The 23,705-nt window shown below is 37.9% G+C and overlaps 3 protein-coding genes across 3 annotated transcripts; all 3 read right to left on the reverse strand.

Annotated features, from left to right (window-relative positions):
* Nucleotides 1–432: 432 nt before the first annotated feature.
* Nucleotides 433–7,222, reverse strand: olfcv3 (olfactory receptor C family, v3). The gene is made up of 6 exons (XM_066685261.1): nt 7,086–7,222; nt 6,552–6,840; nt 3,410–4,219; nt 3,096–3,320; nt 1,421–1,544; nt 433–1,331 (listed from the first exon to the last, which is right to left on the reverse strand). The coding sequence occupies exons 1-6, from the start codon at nt 7,190–7,192 to the stop codon at nt 433–435; spliced, it is 2,454 nt and encodes an 817-aa protein (XP_066541358.1). The 5' UTR covers nt 7,193–7,222.
* A 1,280-nt stretch (nt 7,223–8,502) lies between these two features.
* LOC136709324 (extracellular calcium-sensing receptor-like) lies at nt 8,503–14,282 on the reverse strand. Its single transcript, XM_066684469.1, has 7 exons — nt 14,274–14,282; nt 11,941–12,071; nt 11,344–11,632; nt 10,338–11,147; nt 9,978–10,202; nt 9,593–9,716; nt 8,503–9,422 (listed from the first exon to the last, which is right to left on the reverse strand). The coding sequence occupies exons 1-7, from the start codon at nt 14,280–14,282 to the stop codon at nt 8,503–8,505; spliced, it is 2,508 nt and encodes an 835-aa protein (XP_066540566.1).
* A 2,929-nt stretch (nt 14,283–17,211) lies between these two features.
* olfcn1 (olfactory receptor C family, n1) lies at nt 17,212–20,173 on the reverse strand. Its single transcript, XM_066684470.1, has 6 exons — nt 20,085–20,173; nt 19,685–19,973; nt 19,012–19,584; nt 18,511–18,633; nt 18,210–18,333; nt 17,212–18,122 (listed from the first exon to the last, which is right to left on the reverse strand). The coding sequence occupies exons 1-6, from the start codon at nt 20,171–20,173 to the stop codon at nt 17,212–17,214; spliced, it is 2,109 nt and encodes a 702-aa protein (XP_066540567.1).
* Between the last annotated feature and the right edge of the window lie 3,532 nt (nt 20,174–23,705).

The following is a 23,705-nucleotide window of genomic DNA, read 5'->3' on the forward strand; positions in this document are numbered from 1 at the left end:
TGCAGCTGTACAGACTTCTCTGGCATTTAGTCAAACAGCACAATCAGGAGCTTCTTGAAATGCATTTACAACAACCCTGAAAAACATCTGTAATACTGGGTTTTTTGTTGAAAAAATTGTTGGGGTAATAAAAATAAACCTTGCTTCGAAGCAATTTTACTGGTCATAAAATGTCTTCTAAATGATACAAATTGCAGTTGGTGTGTCCACTTTTTTGAACGTAAGCACATAAGATGCTATATATTCAGTTTTGAAAGTGTGAAAATTTGTTTATTAAGAAATCAGCACACATTCATATATTTTAGATATTCATTTAACTAATAATAAACTGCATTGCTTTGAATGTAGAAATTTTGTGTCTCATTATCTACTTCATTACTTGTTTTTCTCTAACAAATACATCTAATATAAAACCTCATGTTCTACGTACAATTATTTTTCTTTCCCCATTAGATGCTGTTTGGTGTTCTTCTCAGGTTTGAGTAGTATAATGTAACACTTTGGAGCAAACAAGCAGAAAAGGAGGCCAAAGCTAGATGCTAGAATAGCAAATATTTCAACAGCTGTAGTAAATTTACCAGGTGAACTGACATAGGCCGGCACAAAAGCCAACCATACGGCACAGAATATCAACATGCTAAAGGTGATGTATTTGGCTTCGTTAAAATTTCCAGGAAGTTTGCGAGCCAGGAAGGCCAAAATGAAGCAGAGGCAAGCCAAGAGGCTGATGTAGCCCAGAACACACCAGAAGGCCAGATCAGAGCCAACACTGCAGTCCAGAATGATTTTGGAGCGCTGATACTGTGTGTTCCTATAGGGGAACGGAGGGGAGACTATAAGCCATGCAGCACAGATGATTATTTGGACCAGAGTGCAGCTAAAGATGATGATCCTCTGCTGCGTAGGACCCAGCCATTTCATCACATTGTTCCCTGGCTGAGTGGCTGTGAAAGCAGCCAGAACTACCAAGGTTTTGCCCAGGATGCAAGAGATGCAGAGGGAGAATGTGATGCTGAATGCAGTGTGGCGCAGCATGCACGACCAGGACGTGGGCTCCCCGATAAAAATCAATGCACACAAGAAACAGAATGTCAAGGAGAGCAGAATGAAGAAACTCAGTTCTGAGTTATTGATGCGGACTATGGGTGTTTTCCTGTGATAGAGGAAGACTGCAAATACAACTAAGGTGACACAGGCTCCTACCACTGAAGTCACTGTCAGGGTCACTCCCATGGCATCATGTGAAAGGAATTCAATGACTTTTGGGACACATGCTGTTCCCTCACTATTAGACCAGTAGTCTTCAGGACAAAGTATACAATCTATTGTATCTGTGAGAAGAAAAGCAAAACTCTGTAAAAATAGATAATAGCATATGTTATTTATCATTATTTAGGATTGACTGTTGCCACCACCCTACCTGTTTGGTTACTAATCTTGCCACTGTCACATGATATACAATCAAAGCAGCATAGAGGCTCCCCAGGACGGACAGCCTTCCTGAATCCTGGAACACAGCTGCTACTGCAAATGGATACTGGCACCTGTTATCCACAAACAGAACATTCAAATGTCAGTAAATATCTATAATGAAAGGCATAATTCCAAGTATAGTACTGTTCACAATGCAAAGTACCAGTAAGAACAGTGATTAATTTATTCAAAACTTCAGGATATTTTAAAGAGAAATTACAAAGGGAAAACACTAATCCACAGCATACTTTCTTATTCTCATTTCACTCTGCCCTTCCATGGTCAGGAACAACACAGGACCACCATAGATCAAGTAGGCAGAGTCGGACTGCCCTACACTATCACTACGCACACTACGTAGGGCCTCGCAAATTAACAAAGGCCCCCTTCACGTAAAGTTAAAGAATATGAAGTGAAATCTTCCTTTAGGATATGAAAAGAAAAAGAAAGGACTCCATGAGTCTGAGCTGTGGAAACAGCAGTGAGGTAAACTTGTGACTGTTTATCTTGATGTTGGATTATTATTAAATAATAGTCTACAAACATATATTTAGAGGTGGCGTGTACTGCGCAGCTGCTCTTCATGACCTTAAAAGCCACGCAGCGCCACGGTACTATGAACCAAACTTTGAAGTTGAAATGTGAACATATATTGATGTTTTTATACTCGTACTTGTACTTGTTTAAACACCAGTGCACTCTTAAAGTTCCGTACTATTCCATTCCACCTTTTTACGTAGTTACTCCCAGGTGTTACGTTGAGTTATAAGGGAAAATACTAGTGGAGAGTCAGGTGCAACTGTTAGAAAATGGTCACATTTTGGCTCACAGAGTTCAGTTCAGGATTTGGTTGGTGGATCATTCTTATCGCTGCAGTGACACTGACAGGGTGGTAATATGTTAGTGTGTGTTGCACTGGTAAAGAAGCTCAGACAGAGCAGTGCTGTTTGAGTGTTTAAATGCTGTGTCCACTCACTGTTCACTCTGTTAGACACATCTACCTCATGTTGGTGCAGTTTTTGTTGGCTGTCTTTTAGTCCTTCATCAGTGGACAAAGGACACGGTTGGGCTATTTTCAGTCCAGCAGTGACTCAAAGGGCTTTTCTGTGTCTGTTCTACTCATATCAGCACAATTCACACTAACACATATCAGTGTCACTGCAACACTAAGAATTATATACCAACCATTCCTACTTTGTGGTTATGCTTTGGGGGGCCCTTACCATTGCAGAACAAGGTGAAATGGCTATAAGAAAGTTTGCAGAGAAACAGGTGGACTAGAGTCTGTAACTGTAGAACTACAAAGTGCTCCTGTATGGTCAGAGGGGCTAATAAAATGGACAAACTGTAGATACCAATTAGATGATCATTCTTCTATGACACTTTGAAATTATTTTCATTTTTTATACGTGTCATTTTTCATACATGGTAGAAGGCATTCACAATTTGTGAAAGATATGCATGCGCAGGGTTTATTTTATGCAGGCTGTCTCTCACTCAAATACCCCGGCTTGATCCTGTCTGATGGCTATTATCCATCACCCAACTTACCTCCATTTGACCCTACAGAACTTCAGCAGGAGGCATCTCATGTATTGAATTATATTCTGAGAGCAGCTTGCCTCTGTCTGGTCACCAGGCCACGTGATATGCATCTCATAAATGGCCAGCTCCCTCCCAGGTTCTTGAGATCCATCAAACATGCCAATTTTAACCATGTCAATATTGCCATCTATGCCCTTCTGCCAGTTGATCAAGTCATAGGATGGGATTGAGTCACCTTTTGTGTCAAAGTTCACCATCTCTCCTGAGACAGTGAAGGAGATTTCTTGGAGGTAATATTGGAGCTATAAGATGAAGAACAATGATGATTTTTGTGGTTTGGCAATCCGTAGCAAAAAATTGGCTATTATTAACTGGGAAAAATTTCAGGTACCTGCCAAGGGGAGACTTTAGTGACATCTGCACATGTGGAGTTACTAAATGGACCATTTCCAGGTTTACAGACAATCAGATTGTGGAGGGAGTGAGCTATGGCATACACACCTTTATAGACATTGTAAGAAATGCGAGTACTGGAGGTGTTCATGTAGGCAGAGTGCTGTGTATTGAGGGTTTCCTGCCCTGTGCAGAGGGGCAGCTGGGTGCTATTGCTTAAGGCAGAACAACCATAAAGGGTACCCCACAGTTCCTGCACCAGAGGATTGGAGGGGTACCTTTGTGGGTTTACAGTTGAAAGGTATTCTTTTAGCCTTGGAATGTTGCCGTGCCGTATCCCAAACCCAATTGTGCCACCAAGGTAGGGATAATACTTTTTTCCAGTGAACACTGCAGAAGTCACCCATGCCTCACTGGCAATCCATTGGATTCCTGTCACATTTAATTTTATGTAGTCCCTCAGAAAAGGTGTGAGCTCCCCCTCAGCTGAAAACACCACAACCACTCGGGCAGTGGAGCTATTCATCACTCTAATAATTTCAACTGCCTTCTGACTGTTATACAGCAGGGGAATCATCTCCTGGTAGGCCACACAAATGCCTGTACCCTGGAGCTCCTTAAGCAGGCCCTGGAGAGCAAAGCGCCCATACTCATGGTCTCCCCGCACCACACCCACCCAAGTCCATTTGAAGTGTAGTAGCAGCTTGGCAATGGCTTTCACTTGGTAAGCATCACTGGGGATGACCCTGAAGAAGGTCGGGAATTCTCGTCTGTCACTGAGGCAGGCACAGGATGAGAAGTAGCTGATCTGAAACAGATACAAAGCAGTGTATGTCTACATTCAATGTTGTCTCTAGACTGCTGGAAGAACTTGTTTGCTCACAATATTAAGCCTGATACAGCCAAATCCCCTGGCTTGGTAATATTAGAAGCAAATCAATCTGCACTAAAATTGAATACTGCATTTTGTAACGACCTAGTAAAAAGCTCTCATCTGAGTCAAAATATTGATGAGGATACTGACTTTTATTTTGCTTTGGAATTGTCACTCCACATGGATACTCAAATGTATGATTTTAGCTATTAATTGAGATTTGGCAAACACTTGATGACACCAAAATAGATCAAGACCAAAGAGGATGAAGACCAAAAAAAGCTTCCTCTGGGACATGTGAGACAAGACACTGATTTTTTTGTACTGTGGCTTGAAGAAACATGCTAAATTTCTAGTTGTTATGTTAGCTAACAGACATCTGCATTATGCTGGCATCATGAGTTATGAAGGAGTTGAGGAAGGACCATCCTACAACCTAGAGAGAAAGAGGCCCATTATGCACAATTTGAAACCTAACCTTCTCCTTCTGATGATGAGGCAAACCCCTACTCAGCTGCAAATCCTACCATATGAGTTTAAATTTTTCAAAAGGCCTACTTTTTCTCCCTGCTCTGTTTCTCTTTGCACTTCAGCTCACTGGTTATTCTCTTGCTGCTCTCTCCCTTCTGTCATGAGAAATAAAACGACTTTTTTTTATTTCAACATGAGATAGAAGTGGGCACGGTGGCGCAACAGGTAGTGTGTGTGAGTGTGTAAGTGAATGTGTGAGAGTGTGTTGCCTTGTAAAGGACTGGCACTCCCTCCAGGGTGTGTTCCTGCCTTGCACCCGGTAATTCCAGGTAGGCTCCGGACCCACCATGACCATGAACTTGATAATCAGTTACAGGCAATGAATGACTGAATGAAAATGAGATAGAAGTGGGCACGGTGGCGAAGCAGGTAGTGTGTGTGTGTGAGTGAATGTGTGAGTGTGTGTTACCCTGTAAAGGACTGGCGCCCCCTCTAGGGTGTGTTCCTGCCTTGCGCCTGGTAATTCCAGGTAGGCTCCGGACCCACCATGACCCTGAACTTGATAATCAGTTACAGGCAATGAATGACTGTGTGCTAAAAAAAAAAAGGTGTTTTTTTAAAAATGTCATTAAAATCCCTTACATTGTTATTTTAACATAGACGTGAGTATAACTGCCTCCTCCGAGGATGGCTTTCTCACGTCCATGCTAGCATCATATTGTGAACCAACCTTAGATCATGCCTAAAGCATGTAATGCACATTTACCTACTTGGACCAATTTGTGAGTGTCATGGTTTTGTGCCAATACAGCATAAAAGCACAATCTGCTAAAGAAAATTCCCCATATTATATAGGGTTGTGTCTGTGGTGATGCCTTTAGTTAAAGTTATGTTTTGGTTTAGGTATAGGTGTAAGATTTAGACACAGCGTTGCATTTAGCCACACTGTAACAATGTACATCTTATGCTTTATTGGCAAAAGTTGTGTGAAATTGGAGTTGTGTGAAAAACTTTCATTGAAACTGTACTGGGCCACTATGTGAAATATATTATCTGGAGTGAATTTGTGCAGTCTTAATGTATGTGTTAGTTTAGCTCAGTAATCAATGATAAAAGTGAAAATTGCACAATTATATATTGTTTTACTGATTGATTACACTGGACATGGAAATGATAAATCCTGTTACTAGGATAAATTGGATCAAAAAATGCAATCTTTGTTATATATTATATTGTTATATAATCTTATATTGTTATATATATTTTAAATCTTATTTTATCAGCTTATTTAATTTTGTTCATTATTAGATTGTTGTAAGAATAAGACTATGCAGATTGTTTCTAGTTCTTTAATAGTTTTAAGTTGTAATACCTCTTTAATGTATTTTATTTCAATAACAGATTATTTGCTTCTTTAAGTATTATTTCTTCAAACACAAAATCATGAGGAAAACATCTAGAAATTGACGCAGATTTATAAAATACTTACAAAAATTATGTCATGAATATCATCAGAAGCCTCATTAATAAAATATTATGGCTAGATTTGATACTTAAGAAAAAGTCTTAAGTAATAATCCGCATTTAAGTAGTGACTTATTAAATATGAATAACATATATTACAAATACACACATTAGCATGCAAATGCTGAGAATTTATTCTAGGAATTAATTCAGGGTGGACTTCAAGCATATTTTATAAATAAGGCCCCAGATATAATGATGACATTTAAAAAAAAATCACTTGCCAAGGCTTGACTTTTTGCAGTACACATCCTTCAAATGCAATGCTTACCATTGGAATTCGTAAAGGTTGCAGTAGTCTAGAAACCACGATAGACTGAGCTGATCCAGATTCACCGATGATAGCCAGCATGGGGCTTGCACCAGAACACATGGGACTCTCTACTTCATTTAGCCCATTCATTACAGCCAGTGCTGCTCTCTGTCCTGTCAGGGGATAGGCACAGGAGTCAAATATTTTATAGCCCAGAATGTGATTTGGTAACATTTGGCTGCTGTTGTTAATCTCGTCTACAGCAAGCTTCATGGTCAGAGCCCAGCGGAAAGCTCTGGGATCAAACCTGAAGATTAAAAGAGGAGTTACATTAATACATCATTAATAGATTATATGGACATTATATATAATATCTCCATTCTGACATAAATTGAAAACATTTACATGTAAAGGCTGGCATTACACATTTGTTTTATGCATCTATAATGAATTAATTTGAGATGATAATTTGGTATTTTACCAAGCATATATTTAAACACCCTCTCACATACTACTTTACTTTTCTCTGTGGATACAGCTGCACATTCTCACCCATTGCATTGCACTTGTCCTGGTTTGTAAGTTAAATTCAAATCAGGCATTTCCTGATTATAGTGAAGAGGAAAAATACCCCCAATGACAAAATCTCCCCCAGCCATGAATCCTGGTTCAAAGTCATTCTGCAGTACACAGCGACGTTCTGAGGCTCTACTGAAGGGATGAATCAAGAACCACAAAAAAAGCAGGGTCATCCTCAGTGACAGACTCTTTATGATGACAAAGGGCAGGAATCTGTGTTTTATATACCGCCAGCTGGCTGCCCTCCATCTCGAAATGTCACATGACAGTCAACAAAACCAGCCCCATCTGGCATTAATGGATCATAAGCAAACTTTATTTTCCTCATGATAATTCACACATTTCATATTTATGCTGTATGTACAGTATTTAGAACCAGTCCTATGTTGAATGGTACTGCTTTGTTTAATAATATTGAATATTTCACAGACACTTTCAAGTGAGCATTGCTATCTATAGTTTTATACGGTGTGAGAATAGAATATTTATTATTAATATGCATACTATTGAAACATATTCATTCATTCATTCATTCATTATATGTAACCGCTTATCCAGTTCAGGGTTGTGGTGGATCCGGAGCCTACCTGGAATCACTTGGCGCAAGACAGGAACACACCCTGAAGAGGGCACCAGTCCTTCGCTGGGCAACACACACTCACACACTAACACCTACGGACACTTTTAGTAGCCAATCCACCTACCAACGTGTGTTTTTGGACCGTGGGAGGAAACCGGAGCACACAGAGGAAACCCATGTGGACACGGGGAGAACACACGGGGAGAACTCCTCACAGACCTGGAGTGGGACTAGAACCCACAAATTCCAGGGCCCTGGAGCTGTGTGACTGTGACACAACCTGCTGTGCCCTATTGAAACATATATAAATAACATTTTATTTAAATTAAATGGGATGTTATCAGGATATTTCACCAAAAAAAAAATTAATAAAAAAAAAAAATATATATATATATATATAAACAATGGCACAACAGAAAATGAGATGCAAATGAGTCATAAACTGTGGCTTAAATATTTACATTTTATTTACTATTCAAACCTTTCAGTCAAAGTACACATGCCTTCTGTATACATATACAAATAAAACACAGCATATTGTTCATTTATATTGCTGTATTCAAAAGATGTAAGGAGCTAAAAATGGACAAAAATGGAGATGTTTTTCACTAAACAGTAACAATATGTTTATGTATTTGTGTGAATGTCTTTCTTAAACAATTTTTATAAAATGAAGATCAACACCCTTTATTTCAATAGCAATGTTCATGCAACAATAATTTGAACAAATATACCTAAAATATTTAATATAAGTTAGACTTACAAAAAAGAACTGAAAATTAAGGCTGTCAAGAATGAGCAAATACCTATTTAGGAAATCTGTGTTGGCTTTGTCACCTTCCCAATTAGATGCTGTTTGGTGTTCTTCTCAGGTTTGAGTAGTATAATGTAACACTTTGGAGCAAACAAGCAGAAAAGGAGGCCAAAGCTAGATGCTAGAATAGCAAATATTTCAACAGCTGTAGTAAATTTACCAGGTGAACTGACATAGGCCGGCACAAAAGCCAACCATACGGCACAGAATATCAACATGCTAAAGGTGATGTATTTGGCTTCGTTAAAATTTCCAGGAAGTTTGCGAGCCAGGAAGGCCAAAATGAAGCAAAGGCAAGCCAAGAGGCCGATGTAGCCCAGAACACACCAGAAGGCCAGATCAGAGCCCACACTGCAGTCCAGAATGATTTTGGAGCGCTGATACTGTGTGTTCCTATAGGGGAACGGAGGGGAGACTATAAGCCATGCAGCACAGATGATTATTTGGACCAGAGTGCAGCTAAAGATGATGATCCTCTGCTGCGTAGGACCCAGCCATTTCATCACATTGTTCCCTGGCCGAGTGGCTGTGAAAGCAGCCAGAACTACCAAGGTTTTGCCCAGGATGCAGGAGATGCAGAGGGAGAATGTGATGCTGAATGCAGTGTGGCGCAGCATGCACGACCAGGACGTGGGCTCCCCAATAAATATCAATGCACACAAGAAACACAATGTCAAGGAGAGCAGGATGAAGAAACTCAAATCTGAGTTATTGATGCGGACTATGGGTGTTCCTCGATTGTGAAGGAATACTGCCAGAACAGCAATCGTTAGACAGGATCCAACAATGGCTATAACCATAAGGACAACTCCCATTGTGTCTGTGTGGGACAAGAAATCTATGACCTTGGGGATACATGCTGTTCCATTGTTATTGGACCAGTACTCTTCAGGACAAGCCATACAGTCTATTGAATCTTCCCAGGCAAATGAGTAAAAGAAAAAAAAGCATTATGATATTACACATTCTGCATTAATATGTATAAATATGATAAATTAATAAAATAAATATAATATAATTTGCATTGATAAACTAGTAGTCTGCATCATGGAACATGCAAATACTATCACACTGTAATCCTTTTACCTGTCTGATTACTAATCTTGCCATTGCCACATGGTACACAATCAAAGCAGCACAGAGGCTCCCCGTGGCGGGGCACCTTCCTGAATCCCTGAATACAGATGTCAGTGCAGACAGATACTGGAGACTGTTTTGAAAAATGATTGAACACAACATCAGATGATACAGCCAAATCTGATAGTATGAATAGTATGACTTTTTTGTACAAGAAATGCCCTATTATATATTCTGCCAGCAGGTGATTTGGAATAACATGTTCAACCAAAAAAATTCTTTCTTTTATTCCTCAAAATCTATTGTAGTCAAATATGGTTAGTGATCCACCAGATTCCATTCATATCTGCATATCAACACATGGCACTGTAATACAAATCACTGAGCACCTTGCCTTGGTCTGATTGCCAGGCCACATGATTCCCTGATCCTGGATAACCAACTCTTTCCCAGCATCACTTGCACCGTCATAAAGGCCCACTTTGGCAAAGTCAATATCTCCATTTGCCCTTTTCTGCCAGTTAATCAAATCATAGGATGGAATTGAATCCCCTCTGGCATCGAAATTCACATGTTCACCAGAGATGGAGAAAGACACCTCCTGGAGGTAATGTTGAAGCTTTAATGATGAAGGAGGGTGTTATAAAAAGTTTTGACTTCACTTTAACATGCTACACTTGTATTACACTTGTTCAATTGTATTGTACATTATTTGCATGTCCTGCCAAAGTGTGACTGTACAGTGTGACATTACCTGCCATGGATAGATATCACTGATGTCTGCACATACAGAATTATTAAAAGGTCCATTTCCTGGCACACAGTGAAATAGATTATGTAGGGACTGAGCAATGGCATACACAGCTTTGTAGACATTATAAGTCACACGAGTACTGGAGGTGTTCATATAAGCAGAGTGCTGCTTTCTGATGGTCTCCTGCCCTGTGCAGAGAGGTAGCTGGGTACTTGTCCTGGAGGTGAAAGGAGAGCAGCCATAAAGAGCCTCCCACAGCTCTTGAACCAAGGGATTTGATGGATACCTCTGTGGGTTTACTGCTGTAAGGTATTCTTTCAGGCCTGGCACAAACCCTTGACGGATAGCAAATCCAATTGTACCAGATAGAAATGGGTATGTTTCTGCTAATATGGAGGCTGTGACCCAGGCTTCGCTGGCTACCCATTGGATCCCTGTAATGTTTTGATTTTTAAATTCTCTTAAAAAAGGGTAAAATTCTCCTTCACCAGAAAACACAACTACCACCCTTGCTGTAGACCTTTTCATCACATTCAGGATTTCAAGGACTCTCTGCTGTTTAAAATCTTTGGGTATCATTTCATGGTAGGCCAGACAAATATCTGTGTTTTCTATCTCTCTCTTCAGTCCTTGTAAAGCAAACCTGCCATAATCATGATCTTCAGTGACCACGCCAATCCAAGTCCAGCCAAATCTTTTCAAGAGCTGAGCAATAGCTTTCACTTGGTAGTCATCACTTGGTACAACACGAAAAAAGGTTGGAAACTGTTTCCGATCACTGAGACAGGAGCAAGTTGAGAAGTAGCTTATCTGTAAAATATATACAAATCAAAAGAACATCCTTCAGATAAAATGCAAAAAGAATTTCAAAGCGAGGTTGATTCCTCAAAATATTAATTGCTAAAATTATATTTTCTTTATGATATTGCAAAGCAAAACACAAAATTTGATATCTGAAATCATTCTAAAAATATAAAAAAGCAAATGAAAATCAATTACCCTGTACCATGGGTATTCTGAATGGTTGCAGTGTTCTAGAGACAACAATGGACTGGGAAGAACCAGATTCTCCAACTATGGCAAGCAAATTGCCCCCACCAGAACACATGGAGCTCTGAGCCACATTCTGGTCATTCAGGACAGCCAGCACTGCCTTCTGAGCTGTGACTGGAGTGGCACAAGAGTCAAAGATCCTGTAGCCAAGTGTGTGGTTGGGCAATAGGTCTGCACTGTTATTGATCTCGTCTACGGCAAGCCTCATAGCTAGAGACCAGCGAAATGCCCTGGAATCAAATCTTGAGTAAATAAAAGAATATTGAAAATGTTTACTGATTGACATATATCTATGAAAATTTTTCATATTACACATAAATGGTCTATGCATAATTAATGTAATTGAGAATGACAAAAACATCCATCTACATTTACATTTATGCATTTGGCAGACGCTTTTATCCAAGACATCTATCTATCTATCTATCTATCTATCTATCTCTCTCTCTCTCTCTCTCTCTCTCTCTCTCTCTCTATATATATATATATATATATATATATATATATATATACATGCACATAACAGCCAAATCATATCAAATTATCTCACCCTTGACACTGAGCTGTCAAAGGTTTGCTCATGTAGTCTGCTGTTGGAAGTTCCACTCTGTAATGCAAAGGGAAAATTCCTCCTATTGTGATATCCCCATCTGCTATGAATGCAGGTTGATCAGCTGCTCCCTGTGTAGAGCATTTAGATGGAGAAAAAACAGCTGTGCAGGGGAATGAAAGCACAAGGAGGCAATAAATCATCATACTGTCAACTTTCACACAAAGACACCCTTGCCTTGCTTTTATATGTTTGCCCCAGAGAGAGAGAGAGAGAGAGAGAGAGAGAGAGAAACAAGACTAGAGAAGACAGCTTAGTTTTACTCTAACATGCTTATCCATAACTCCAAATAAAAATACTTTTTTAACTACAACACACACACACACACACACACACAGACTAACAGGCCAAGCATTTACAATAACAAATCTTCTTGTTTAAACACACATTATCGATTTTATGTGCACTGTTGACCACATACGTGTATTTTGTAGTTACACAGCACATCACAGTACACTTGTACAATATTCTACTATGGTCATGACCAATAAGTACCTCAGGGTCACTGGGACACAATTGTCCACCAACCAAAAGTATCAGCCCATCATCTTCTGTTCAGTGTTCTGTGACTACTTGAACTACATGATATTTAACACAAACTGTGCAGCTGCTGTGGACAAAGTACACAAACCATGTACCGTACTGTGCAAAGGTTTTAGGCACCAGCAATTATGAGATGTAAAAAGCTATTTATCCTAGCAGTAAGTGTTTATTTGCTAAAAACAAACAAACAAACAACAAATAATGCCCAACATTATAATGTGTTGGCTGAAATCTTTTCAAACCTCTCCTGGTGGCAGTCCATATTTTTTGAGGTTATCATCCAATGCCTAGTTTTAACGGTTAATAAATAATGAATTTAAAAAATGTGTGCTGTTGATTTAACAAATTCATGCAATCAAGGAAAACGTTGTTCTTCAAACTCACTGGCCAGCGCAGGTGCAGTTTCTGCAGTGCTGAGTCAAGAGTAGCAATGACAGAGGCTCTATTCTCATTTTTACAGGTAAGTGAAGCCTCACAATGATTTTGAAGCTAATATTTTAAGGTAAAAATATTACAATATAATAAAATATTGTCAATTATTTTGACAACTAATTATTTGATGACTCAAATACAGCCAAATATGAAATGGTACAAACCATTTTGTTAATTCAGAATAGTTCTAGGAACTGAAAGTAATTACTTTTAGTCTAAAATCCTCTCAATGGGTGATAATAAAAAAGTCTATCTGTGGTATTATTGATTTTATGTGGAGAAACCTTTACACTTGTTTTAGGGTGGTGACTGTGTTCATTTGTCCCCTAGCCACAGTGCCACTCTGTGTCATGAGGAGAGCTATGCAGAGCCATGAGATTTTTTCATACACATTACTGTTTTATTCACACATAAAGAAATGGTAGATTTTCATAATGTATTGGAGTAAAATGTAAGATATTTGACTTTAAATTTACTTGAGTTGCCTTGCACCCAATGATTCCAGGTAGGCTCTGGACCCAACATGACCCTGAATTGGATAAGCAGTTACAGATAATGAATTAATTAATTAATGTACTTGGGTTGTTGTGTTCTCCACCTGTGTGCTGTACGTTTTGTGTGGGGGTGGCCTAGTACACATGTTGCATATGTGTTTTAAAAGGTGTCACCTAGACCTGGGTCACAATAATTTTTTTTTTAATGTAAGCAATAAATAAATGATAAAATGTTTAATAGAACTCGCTTTACTTAAGGGCTAGTGAAAACATACATAAAGGTGTCATAATGGTGTAATGGTACTGCTTAAAGGAGCCACCTGTAGGGTATTTACTGTACTTAGTCATAAAATGTCCAGGATGTATGATCATAGGTTAAAAAAACAGTCAAAGCTAAAATATTGCTGCCTCTCATAGCACTGCTGAAGTGGTATATTCTCTTTGAGAAGTGCCAAGTCAGGAGTGGACATCCTGTGATCCCGCCCTCCAAGGTCCTGCCTGTGATCCCGCCCTCTGTCCAATCATTTTACAGTTCACCATGTGGCCAGGTCTACAGTGTCTTGCAGTCATGAAATGACCAATGGTGCTTTTTCACCGCATTGTTCTGTCTCTACACAACTCGACACGGCTCAGCTCGCTTAAAGCTTGTTACTTTTCCATTGGCAGGGCTACCCTGCAAAATGGTGTATTTGCGTGTTGTTTTTGTCTTTTGAACTGAACACAGCTCTGCGCCCCATTGATAGTCATAGACATGTCTCTTTGGCCAATCAATGCTTTGCAGGGTTTACATCTCAAATTTAGTACCTTACCCATAGTGAGCTGGGACTGAATCCTTACCTGGTATCAGGGACCTGGTACCAGATTTGGCCAGTAGAAAAGCAAAAGAGTCATGCCGAGTTGAGTAGAGTTGTGTAGGTTCCATGCAGTGGAACAGTGCCACAAGCGAACAGAGCTAATGTTATATTTTACCAGTCCCAAAAATCCCCATAGCACTTCTAAAAATCTCTATGACCAGAGTTGGAGTAAAATGAGCCAATATTGGCCTTATGTTTGAAAAGTGGAGGAAGTTTAGCAGCAACGCTATCTACAGAACAGAACCAGAGCTGGCTAATTTTCTCCTGAACAGGTAACAGCAAATCATTTCTGAAAACATTATAGAAGTACAGATGCCTGTGTACAAATTAAAAGGAGTAAACGCCATAGGTTGTGTGTTTAATCTAAAGAAAGTGAGGCATAGCGATGTTTGAAAGGTGTTAGGACTGTGTATTTTATATGATTGTGTATTTTATACGAAGAAGGTGAAAAACAACATGACTGACATGTGTAAATACCATTGTTGGTTTTAAAGAAATGTATGAAGAATCATATGTGTTTATGCGTGGTGTGTGTGTTTTTCAACAAATCATCAAATTGAAAACCTCGCATATTCACCTATTTAATGTGGAATGGAGAAATCAAGCTTGGTAGTACACAGCAAATATAAGCATTTCAACAGTATGTAGATGTTTTAATGATATGATTCAACAATTTACAAATAACATTTAAATTCGAGACTTCGACTTTACAAATATATTCAATGTAAATTTAAACAAATGTATTTATTTTAGCATAAAGTTGTGATATATCTATGAAAACCAAAAACATATATTTATGAATGTAACTGTATTTGTACAAATTGCAGACTGTGAGACACAGATCGGGATGTATTCATTTGTTAATAGTGAAACATATTTGTGATTTGCCCTGTGAAGGAGTGGTGCCCCCTCCAGGGTGTATTCCTGCCTTGCGCCCAATGATTCCAAGTAGGCTCTGGACCCACCGCAACCCTGAATTGGATAAGCGGTTACATTTACGCATTTGTAAAGTATTTTGAGACTAATTTTTCTATAAGATTGGGGCTCTCTAGACGCCCGCAGGTGGTGGCGGAATTCAAAAGTCACAGTGTGAAAAAAGGTAATCTATAGAAGCAAATCTGTCTCATCAGACTTTGAAATATTTCTACCTTTGAACTTGTAGCACTGATTTTTTTTTGCACTGAAAATATGCATCTGATTATAACTGCTCTTGAATAGAACTCGTGAATTTTCAAGAACACATTTTCAGTGTTATTATTCAAGGTTAATAAAAGGTTAAAAAAGGGCCAAATGTTGAATGGAAAGGAATGTCCAAAAAGTCATTTGTTATACATCTTATTAAAGGAAATCTGTTTATATATTAAATTTCAGCAGCATAGTTGCATGTGTATGGAAGAATGTGTGCTGCCAACCTGCCCCATGTGTCCTCTTTTTGAAAACTCATATATGGCCACCCTATTTAACATGACAGTTTAGCTTTTTCACATGACAAAGCTATTTGTATTATTCAGCTCTTTTACACAAATGACTTCAGAAATTTTGTGTTCAGGTTAACGTCAGGTGTTTTGTATTCCCTTTATCCCTGGAGTAATTTACTATCAGAGGTTTTCAAATCCTTGACCCTGGATTTAGTTTCCAGGCCAGGATTTAAAAAACCTGGAACCTAATACCAGGGAGCTATACCACAAAGAAGGATTTCTCAGTTAAGCCCTATTTGAATGGCCTTTGTTTTACCTGTGGACGTGGGTGTAAAGTAGCTTTTAATTATACACCATACTCAAATCCACAAAATGACCTATAGGTATGTTTTGTCCACACTAGTAGCCTCCATACGTGTAATGAGTGTTTGTTGTTACCATTAAACAGTTTATAATATTGGTTATAATATCTGTTTGAAGGATTAGTAAAGTTTTTTGCCACGTTTTAGTCTGTTACCTGTTACAAAAGACTAGAAGATACAGTCGTTGAGGGCTGTATGTTTTTGGTGTGAGGGCTGACCTCAGAACAGTTGTGACAGTCTAAAATCTCCAGTAGCTCTGCTACACCTCCCATCTCTGTTATCTTCACTGCGATTTCTTATCCAGTGCGAATCTATGAAGGGTATATAGTTACACATCATCATCATTTTCATCCTCTTTTTCTTCATTTTCTACAACTACACTTGGCATGGTTTTAGAGACAACTCACACCAATGGACATAGAGACAACTCTAGCCTCAGGTCCACGGGGCAAGAGCTGCAAAAGGACTTTTAATGTTTAAACATTCTGGCAGTAACAGCACTACTGTGTGTGATCCGTTCTTATCAGTAAACCACTTTAAAGCTGACATTTCAGTGTCACTGCAGTGCTGAGAATGATCCATTATTCAAAAATGTGTTGGTATTTTCAAATAAAAAGTCAAATAAATATTAAGGGAATTTAGACTGTAAAAACTATAGCTAAGCTCTGTACTAGATCTTGTACTTGAAGGCATGTAAGGATTAAGTTCATCCCCATAAATCACACCCTTTTTGAATAGACAATCGCAGCTGTGATTTGTTCAATCTTTTATTATTTTATTATTGACAACATTGGAGCATTTGTATAGATTAAACATCAGTAAAAGTATTATATCAAAACATGGCTAAGTAGTTTTCAGTATCTTGATTAATGAACACAACCACAATCATAGAGAGATTAAGGACTGTAGGTATTTTTTCCTAATATATGCCAAACTTTCAATGTGACATAAACAAAAATATTTATGATACACAACTATAGTTTTAAGGCACTGCTTGGCTTATAATTGATTAGAGGGTGCTATTTAGAGAATTATTATTATTAGAGTTATAAAAAGATTAGAGTCAATTCTTTGAAATTATTTTTTAATTATATTAATTTCCTTGCAATCACTGGATATGTTTTGGATTTTTTTCCATGACATGTTTTCTTGTGTTTCTCTCTGGTTTGATTAGTATGATGTAACACTTTGGCATAAAAATACACAACAGTAAACCAAATGCAGAAGACAGAATTGCAAATATTTCTACAGCCACTGTGTACTTCCCAGGGGAGCTGACATATGCAGGGATGAAAGTGATCCAAACTGCACAGAATATGATCATGCTGAATGAGATGTACTTGGCTTCATTAAAGTTATGTGGAAGTTTTCTGGCTAAAAAGGCCAGTATCAGACAAATTAGGGAGAGAAGGCCAATATACGCCAGGACTGAGTAAAACGCTGTATCAGAGCCAGTGTTACATTCTAAAATTATTTTTTTATTATGTTGCTCCAAAATTTTATTAGGGAATGGTGGTGTAATTTCTAACCACAGAATGCAGATAACAACTTGGATAGCAGTGCATGAGCACACAATGCCCCTTTGCTTTGCTGGCCCAAATTTTCCAGCCATATTATTACCAGGTAATGTTGCTCTGAAAGCAGATACAACAACTACAGTTTTCCCCAAAATGCAGGATATGCAGAGGGCAAAGGTGATACCGAATGCTGTATGACGCAGCATGCAAGACCAAACTGTGGGCTTGCCGATGAATGTCAGAGGACAGAGGAAGCAGAAAATTAGAGAGAGAAGTAAGAGTAAACTCAGTTCTGAATTATTGGCCTTTACTATTGGTGTGTCTCTAAAACGTATGAACACCAGAATTGTAGAAAAAGATATACATGCACCAAATAGTGACACAGTGACCAGAACAATTCCCATTGTTTCTGTGTATGACAGGAATTCAATGGCTTTCATAATGCAGCTGTCCTTTCTCTCATTAGACCAGTACTCCACAGGGCAAGTGATGCAGTCTGCAGCTCCTGTAGGAGAAACAGAAAATAAAAGACGTGTTTGATGTCTAGACATGGGTTATTTAGACCATGTTTATTAAAAGCATAATGCACCTGTTTTGTTTGATATAGAACCATCAGCACATTGGATACAATCGAAACAGCAGACAGGCAGACCTCTGATTTGTGCTTTCCTTGTGCCACAGGGACAGATTTCAGAGCAAACAGCTATGGGTGTCTGGCAGATGTAGAACATGTCTTAGCTGATGTTTTTGAACATAGATAGATGTTTGTAATTATGTTATGCTTCTACTACCAAGATTCCTGTGTTCCAAATAATCATTTCTTCGTTGATTACAAGCTCATAACCTTCATTTTCAGAGGTGCTGAAATGGCCTACTGATTTGTGCTTCACTTCCCCATCTATCAGCTGCCAATTTATGATGTCATATGAAGCAGGTGGATCTCCATTCTCATCAAAAAATATTTTCCCTCCAAACATATCTGTGAAATTTACTTTTTTTAACTGCTGAGTTACCTTTTGAAAAAAAGGGAAAACAGTCAATAAAACTCATCTACAATGCAATTAAATAATATATATTTAAACATATATTTTAAAGAAAATGTATTTTATTAACTAAAATATATTTTATTAAATAAAAACTTAGCTTACCATATCAGGGGTAATCTGCGATGTGTTAAGACACTGTCTTGTGACATTGAGTTCAGGCATTTCACAAAACATCACTTCATGAAGGGCATGTGCTATCGCATACACTGCTTGATAGACTTTGTAAGTCACTCGCAGTTGTGTGATGTCAAAAAAATTATTGGTGTAATTGAGTTTTTCTGTTCCTGTGCATATTTTTGTGTTTTCCCTCAAAACATTTAGTGAAGACAGGGGCATACAACCCACTAATGTTTCCCAGAATTCACTGACAAAACTAGACTCTAAATCATGGTAAGGGCTGATGCCTTTGAGGACTGGTCCAAGTTTGGGTATGACCATCTTTTGGACCACAAATCCGATGGTTCCTCCAAATGATTTAAACATTTCTGGAGTAGATGGTCTGTCTGCCGTTACCCAAGCTTCACTTGCAATCCACTGTATGCCTGTAATGTTCTGGTTTACCACTTCTTTCATTAAAGGATAGAGATCTCCTTCTGGCACAAATGCTAGGATTACTTTAACTGTCGATTTCTTTATCATTTCAACAACTTGTAGAATTTTACTTTGTGGATATGTCCGCAAAACTGTGCCAATAAATGCTATACAAACCCCAAGTTCCTTCACTTCTTGGGTGAAGGCTAAGATCCCATTTCGCCCATAATCATTATCAGATTGCAAAACTCCAATCCATGTCCATCCATATCGTTTGAACAGGTAAGCTAAAGCCTTTGCTTGGTGGTAGTCACTTGGTATTGTGCGGAAAAACGTAGGATATTTCATTTTGTCACTTAAACATGCACATGTTGAAAAGTAACTTACCTATTGAAATGTAAATTTAGATATTGAGAGATTGAAAATGTGAACAGCTGCTTTCATGCAATTAAAAAGTATTAAGTTTAATTTATTATTTAGGTATTACCAATGGCACCCTGAATGGCCCAAGTGCCCCAGCTACAACTAAGGACTGGGTAGATCCTGATTCTGCTAAAAGAGCTGATAATGGAGGTGGATGACACTGAGAGGAAGAATCCATTTGAACGGATTGGCTTGCCAAAGTAAGAACAGCTCGTAGTGCATTAGTAGGAGAGGCACATGAATCCAAAATTTTGTATCCCAGAGAGATGTTAGGAAGTAAACCATTATCTTGGTTTATTTCGTCTATTGCAAATATCATGGACCTTGTCCAACGGAATGCTCGCAGGTCAAATCTGGTGACAGGGGAGAAAGAATGTACACGCATACACACACAACAATATATATATATATATATAATGTGTGTGTGTGTAATGAAATCAAAAGCATAGTTTTGTTATACTCACCCTTTACATTCACCTTTTGGTGGTTTTGTCTGAAATGAAGTGAGGACATTCTCTTGTTTGTTAAAAATGGGAAAAATGCCACCTATCATGATGTCTCCTTCTTTAAACATATCTCGCATTTCAAACTTACCCAGCAGCTCACATGCAGTACATGTTTGAGTGCAGAGCAGAAAACATAGATGCATTATATCAAGCTTCCCCATGACGCAGCTCAGAGGGTAAAGCGAGTGCTCATTCTTTTATAGACGCCTCATGGTGCTCTGCTTTGTCAGGTCTTTCCAGTAGGCTGGGTTTTACCAGACATGTGCCACATGGAGCTAAGAATGTTTTCATTAGGGGCAGGACAGGATTATACCATTTTCGGTACCACTTTAGAATGACTATACTTATAAAGTTTATAAATGGTTTACAATCTATTTATTAATGATTATTAATTAGGTTGAAAATGCATTAAATGTCATTAATAATTATTTATAACACACAGATAGAAAGTGCAAGAGGGAACTGGATTTTGCCAAATAGTGACCCCACATCCTGGGCAGCACAACAGGTAGTGCATAACATGCTCCTGGGCTTATGGGTTCAATCCCTGCTCTAGGTGGCTGTATGTAAGAAGTTAGGTGTGTACTCCATGTGTCTGCGTGGGTTTCCTCCCACAGTCCAAAAACACAGGTTAGTAGGTGGATTTGCGACTCTAAAATGTCCATTGGGGTGAGTGTGTTGCACCCCCTCCAGTGTATGATCCTGCCTTGCGCCCAGTGATTCCGGGTAGGCTCCAGACCCACCACAACCCTGAAGTGGATAAGTGGTTACAGACAATACATTAATGAATAAATGAATGAACGAATGAATGAACCCACATCTATATACACTGTTATATCACAGACCTCTGAATACTTACCTTACTTTTTCTTCTCTATTAGTCAACATTAACTCTGTCAGCTTCAGGGCATATTTTTTAAGAAGTTTAACTATTTAACAACCAAGTTTAATCAATTCACCTCAGATAGGATGTTTAAGACACTGACTATAATGTGGTGCATGTTAACATATGAAAAGACTAAATTCACATTCTAAAGTCTCAGCTTATACTTTACCTTGACATTTGTGAAGCCATGTCAAGTTCTGACATTTTCATTATTAGATGAAAAATAGGTTTCCCTTTTTACAAATGTTAAATGGTATTATTAGTGACCTTTAAGGTATTAATAAATGACCATGTATTAAACAAATGTTTTAAACATTTATAAAGCTTTATAAGTGTAGTCTTGCTGTAAAGTGGTACTGAATTTTCAGAATGTTCAAATTTCCCCAACAAACCTGATCACAGAAATAATTTTTAAAATATCATATAACATACTGTACATATATCCATCAAATAGCAAAACAATGGTAACACATGCCCAGTTTTCTCGTAAAACAATGCACAGAGCACTAAATTAGTCAGTTAGAACAGTGATGCATGCGTTACTATCTAATAGTCTTTTGTAAACAGGTCTTTTTTAACAGTACATTCAAGTTCTTTATATATAAAGAAAGAGGTGTTGTGAAAATGTAGAAATTAATTAGTGCTAAATTAATTTGGGATTTCTTTTTTTTTGCAGAACCAGTGCAATAGTATAGTGAACTTTAGCTTATTTTTGCCTGACCACTCTTTAAATAAGTGATTTGTTTCATGTTTTAGCATGGGGTTAAATGAAAATCACAAATCAGTAGCATATAACATTAGATTTTACTACCCAAGAAAGTTGGGACATTTTAAAATTTACATAAAAACAGAATGCAGTGATGTGCAAAACCTTATATTTGAACAAATATAGTACAAAGGCAATGGATTAGGATTCGGGTTATATATAGTTATTATTATTAATATTATGTTGAAAACCAAGCTCATTTCTAACAAAATGGGATATATGGGCATGTATGTTTTATCAAAAAATCTAATGTGTATGCATGTACACTTAATAAATCTTCTGGATTAATACATCTTGTAGAAATACTTAAAGCATTTTATGTGTATGATAGTTTTGGCTGTAATAAAAACCATTTCATGCCACTATAATGACATCATAATTAGCTACCACTTATTACCAATTAATAGGTCTCTATTTTTTTTTTTTTGTAGATTTTCAGCTGTCAATGGGCCATTGTCCGTTCATCATTTAAAAAAAAAAGTAGTGTAAAACTTTACAGAATAAACCCTGATGTTACTTTAATGAACTAATAACAATATATTTCCAATAAACCTTTTGAGTATATGTTCAAGACCTTAAATACTTTCTTGTTGACTTAAAATTATGTATTACATTCTAACCCTGTTGCAAGGTAATACAAATGTATAAATGCTTTAACCATTTCAGTGTTGTGGTGAGTCCAGAACCTACCCAGAAGCATTGGGTGCAAGGCAAAAACACACATGGCAGGGGACCTCTCCATCACAGGGCACCACACACAGACACACACACACACATTTATGACACCAAACTCCACACAGGACCCTGGAGCTCTGTGACAGTGATTTTTACTGGTATTAATCAGTATGCTGCTGATTGGATATTTTTTGTTGGGTGACTGTTCTCAGTCCAGCAGTGACACTGATGTTTGTAAAATTTCCAAGAGCACTGCTGTTTCTGAGCCAGTCATACCTTTGCAACACTAACTCACTGATCATCATTAATTCAGGGTCACTGAAGTGCTAAGAATAGTCCGCAACCCAAATAATACCTGTGGTGGTCCTGTGGGGGTCCTGACCGCTATAGAACAGTTTTAAAAGGGGACAACAGTCTGTAATTTTAGAACTATGCATTGTATTGTCACTTGAGTTCAGAAAATGAACAAGGAGTGTAGAAAATTTTATTGTGTATCTTGGTCAGGCAGCTTTTTATTAATAATAACTAATCCTAAAAATGACAAATAAGATAAAATTAACATGGCATTAAGATAACTGTAACGGTGGTTTGTTTTTGGGGTAACCAAACAGAACATGACAGTAATGTTTTCAGTAAAGGTTTTAAAGTCTTTACATAACTTGTGAATGAAGGAGTGTATGTCTGGTTTGTATCCATTGCATTGTTCATTGCTGAACAGGATTTCTGTAGCCGACACATTGTCATTCCATTGTTTCTTGGCATTGTAGCTCATCCACACAAGACACTCCTATGACCCATGTTTTTGTTTTTAAACGTAAGCCTCTGTACTTCAGCAGAGGGCATTTGCAGACATGCATTTATACAGAGTTAGTGTAATGGTGAAAAAAATATATATTTATGAATTAATCAGTTAATCAGTTGTCCTAATTTACTAATCAATTTTCAGAACTTTCACAATCAATCGAATAAATAATTATGCCCATGCCTAAACCATAGTATAACAAAACAGGTAATACAAAATTATAACTGAGTATAAACTAATTGCATTGCTTCCCTCACAGAATAATTAGGTGTGAGTAGAAATGTTACATGGGAAAATAGCCATGATAGTACAAATCCATCAATATTTTATTTCATAAATATTTACATAACTGGGTAAATATAACAAGTTATTTCACCTGTGAAAGCAGAGTAATGCTCTTTGAACAGCATCAGGTTAACATCTGCTTTCTTATTAAATCACTCCGTAAAA

This window comes from Hoplias malabaricus, chromosome 11, assembly GCF_029633855.1.
Source record: "Hoplias malabaricus isolate fHopMal1 chromosome 11, fHopMal1.hap1, whole genome shotgun sequence".
NCBI lineage: Eukaryota > Metazoa > Chordata > Actinopteri > Characiformes > Erythrinidae > Hoplias > Hoplias malabaricus.

What these genes read in the sequence shown, in the direction of transcription:
- olfcv3 (XM_066685261.1), bottom strand. Translation starts at nt 7,192, where the DNA reads ATGGCTGGGGGAGATTTTGTCATTGGGGGTATTTTTCCTCTTCACTAT. An exon ending in CTAAAGTCTCCCCTTGGCAG is followed by an intron (nt 3,321 to 3,409) that starts GTACCTGAAATT and finishes TTCATCTTATAG; the next exon opens with CTCCAATATTACCTCCAAGA. An exon ending in GGCCTGGTGACCAGACAGAG is followed by an intron (nt 1,545 to 3,095) that starts GCAAGCTGCTCT and finishes TGTGGATAACAG; the next exon opens with GTGCCAGTATCCATTTGCAG.
- LOC136709324 (XM_066684469.1), bottom strand. An exon ending in AACCATTCAGAATACCCATG is followed by an intron (nt 11,148 to 11,343) that starts GTACAGGGTAAT and finishes TATATTTTACAG; the next exon opens with ATAAGCTACTTCTCAACTTG. An exon ending in GGCCTGGCAATCAGACCAAG is followed by an intron (nt 9,717 to 9,977) that starts GCAAGGTGCTCA and finishes TTTTCAAAACAG; the next exon opens with TCTCCAGTATCTGTCTGCAC.
- olfcn1 (XM_066684470.1), bottom strand. Translation starts at nt 20,173, where the DNA reads ATGATAGGTGGCATTTTTCCCATTTTTAACAAACAAGAGAATGTCCTC. An exon ending in CCAAAAGGTGAATGTAAAGG is followed by an intron (nt 19,974 to 20,084) that starts GTGAGTATAACA and finishes CCCTGTCACCAG; the next exon opens with ATTTGACCTGCGAGCATTCC. An exon ending in GGCCATTCAGGGTGCCATTG is followed by an intron (nt 19,585 to 19,684) that starts GTAATACCTAAA and finishes ACATTTCAATAG; the next exon opens with GTAAGTTACTTTTCAACATG.